Source organism: Mandrillus leucophaeus, unplaced genomic scaffold (assembly GCF_000951045.1).
Source record: "Mandrillus leucophaeus isolate KB7577 unplaced genomic scaffold, Mleu.le_1.0 Scaffold117, whole genome shotgun sequence".
Lineage (NCBI taxonomy): Eukaryota > Metazoa > Chordata > Mammalia > Primates > Cercopithecidae > Mandrillus > Mandrillus leucophaeus.
Genome location: NW_012099987.1, coordinates 2,719,410 through 2,720,935, shown reverse-complemented (window position 1 = coordinate 2,720,935; position 1,526 = coordinate 2,719,410). Strand labels below are relative to the sequence as shown.

The 1,526-nt window shown below is 54.8% G+C and overlaps 1 protein-coding gene across 2 annotated transcripts in view; it reads left to right on the top strand.

Moving 5' to 3' along the window:
* The window catches only part of RRP12 (ribosomal RNA processing 12 homolog (S. cerevisiae)), an 81,145-nt gene that overhangs the window by 34,090 nt on the left and 45,529 nt on the right, over positions 1 to 1,526 (top strand). Inside the window, exons 5-6 of one of the 2 annotated variants that reach the window (XM_012000349.1) lie at positions 637 to 791; positions 990 to 1,106. In XM_012000349.1, coding sequence (XP_011855739.1) covers positions 637 to 791; positions 990 to 1,106 — 272 coding nt within the window. Of the gene's footprint in view, positions 1 to 636; positions 792 to 989; positions 1,107 to 1,526 lie in introns of those variants that run through there. The other variant, XM_012000355.1, reaches the window with a different exon arrangement.

The window sequence follows — 1,526 nt, the reverse complement described above, 5'->3', positions numbered from 1 at the left end:
CGGATCACGAGGTCAGGAGATCAAGACCATCCTGGCTAACACGGTGAAACCCCGTCTCTACTAAAAATACAAAAAATTAGCCGGGCGTGGTGGTGGGCACCTGTAGTCCCAAATACTCAGGAGGCTGAGATAGGAGAATGACGTGAATCCAGGAGGCGGAGTTTGCAGTGAGCCGAGATCGCGCCACTGCACTCCAGCCTGGGTGATAGAGCAACACTCTGTCTCAAAAAAACAAAAAAACAAAAAAAAAAACAGAATACAATGTAAAAGATACTTGTGTATCAGGTGGCATTCTACAACATAAGGCCCTGGGTGACTTGGGTCATTATACCAGGGAGTGTGAGTGTTGGCCCCTAGGAGGGGCATCCCTGGAGCAGTGAGTGGCAGAAGGGAGGGAAGGGGTTGTTGGCCCTGGGCTTTCTGGAGCTGTGAACTGCCAGGGGAGGTGGAGAGAGGATTGGTGTGAGTTTATGAGTGGGTAATGGGAAGGTGAGGGAGGCAGGGATCCCGGGTGGAAAGCACACTGAGCTGGCTGATAACGGTGGGCACCTGTTCTGACTTTGTTGCTTACTTGCTGAGTGACTGTGCCACCAGCGCCCCTTGCCCTGTCCTTGGTACCACAAGGGGCTGCACCAGCTGCTCTTCAGGGATCCTCTGGGGTGACCGTCTATGTTCTTTCCCACAGTGTTCCCAGCCCTGTGCTCATTAAGAAGTTCTCTGATACCTCCAAAGCCTTCATGGATGTCATGTCAGCCCAGGCCAGCAGCGGCTCCACCTCTGTCCTCCGATGGGTTAGTGTCTGGGGTTTAGTTTCTTATCTGGCATCTCCCAGAGCCTGTCTGATTTGGTGATGCTTGGATGTTCCCTGAGAGGGGTTTAGGCACCCTGGGGACCTCAGACAGATGGGATTTTCTGGAGTCAGTGAGAACCTGGGCTCTTTTCCCTCCTGGCCAAGGCTGGTGGCACTGAGGGCTCTGACTTTCTTCCAGGTCCTTTCCTGCCTGGCCACCCTTCTGCGGAAGCAAGACCTGGAGGCCTGGGGCTACCCTGTGACCCTTCAGGTGTACCATGGGCTGCTGAGCTTCACGGTGCATTCCAAGCCCAAGGTGAGAAAATGTGACAAGGGGACAGCCACCACTCGGCCCAGCGCAGCCCAGACTTGGCTAGCTGAGTGGCATCGGGGAGCTTGCCCTGAGTACTGGCTTCTGATTTCTGCCTCTGAGGCACCATGCATTTAGATGCAGAAGGCGGGGCTGCTCTTCCTCCTCCAGGAGGCTGTTCTCTGTCAGCCCTGTCTGAGTCTCTGGTGCCTTGTCAGCCATTGCCCTGTTGACATGGACTCTCCCCGTATGTCTGTTTACCTCGGTAGGGAGGGTGGCGTAGCTGGGGGAGTCACACAGACCTGAGTTGGATCCTGAATTCACTGCTCGAGGTGTGAGCAGTGAATTGGGAGGCCAAAGTGGGAGGATCATTTGAGGTCAGGAGTTAGAGACCAGCCTGACCAACAGAGTGAAACCTCGACTCTA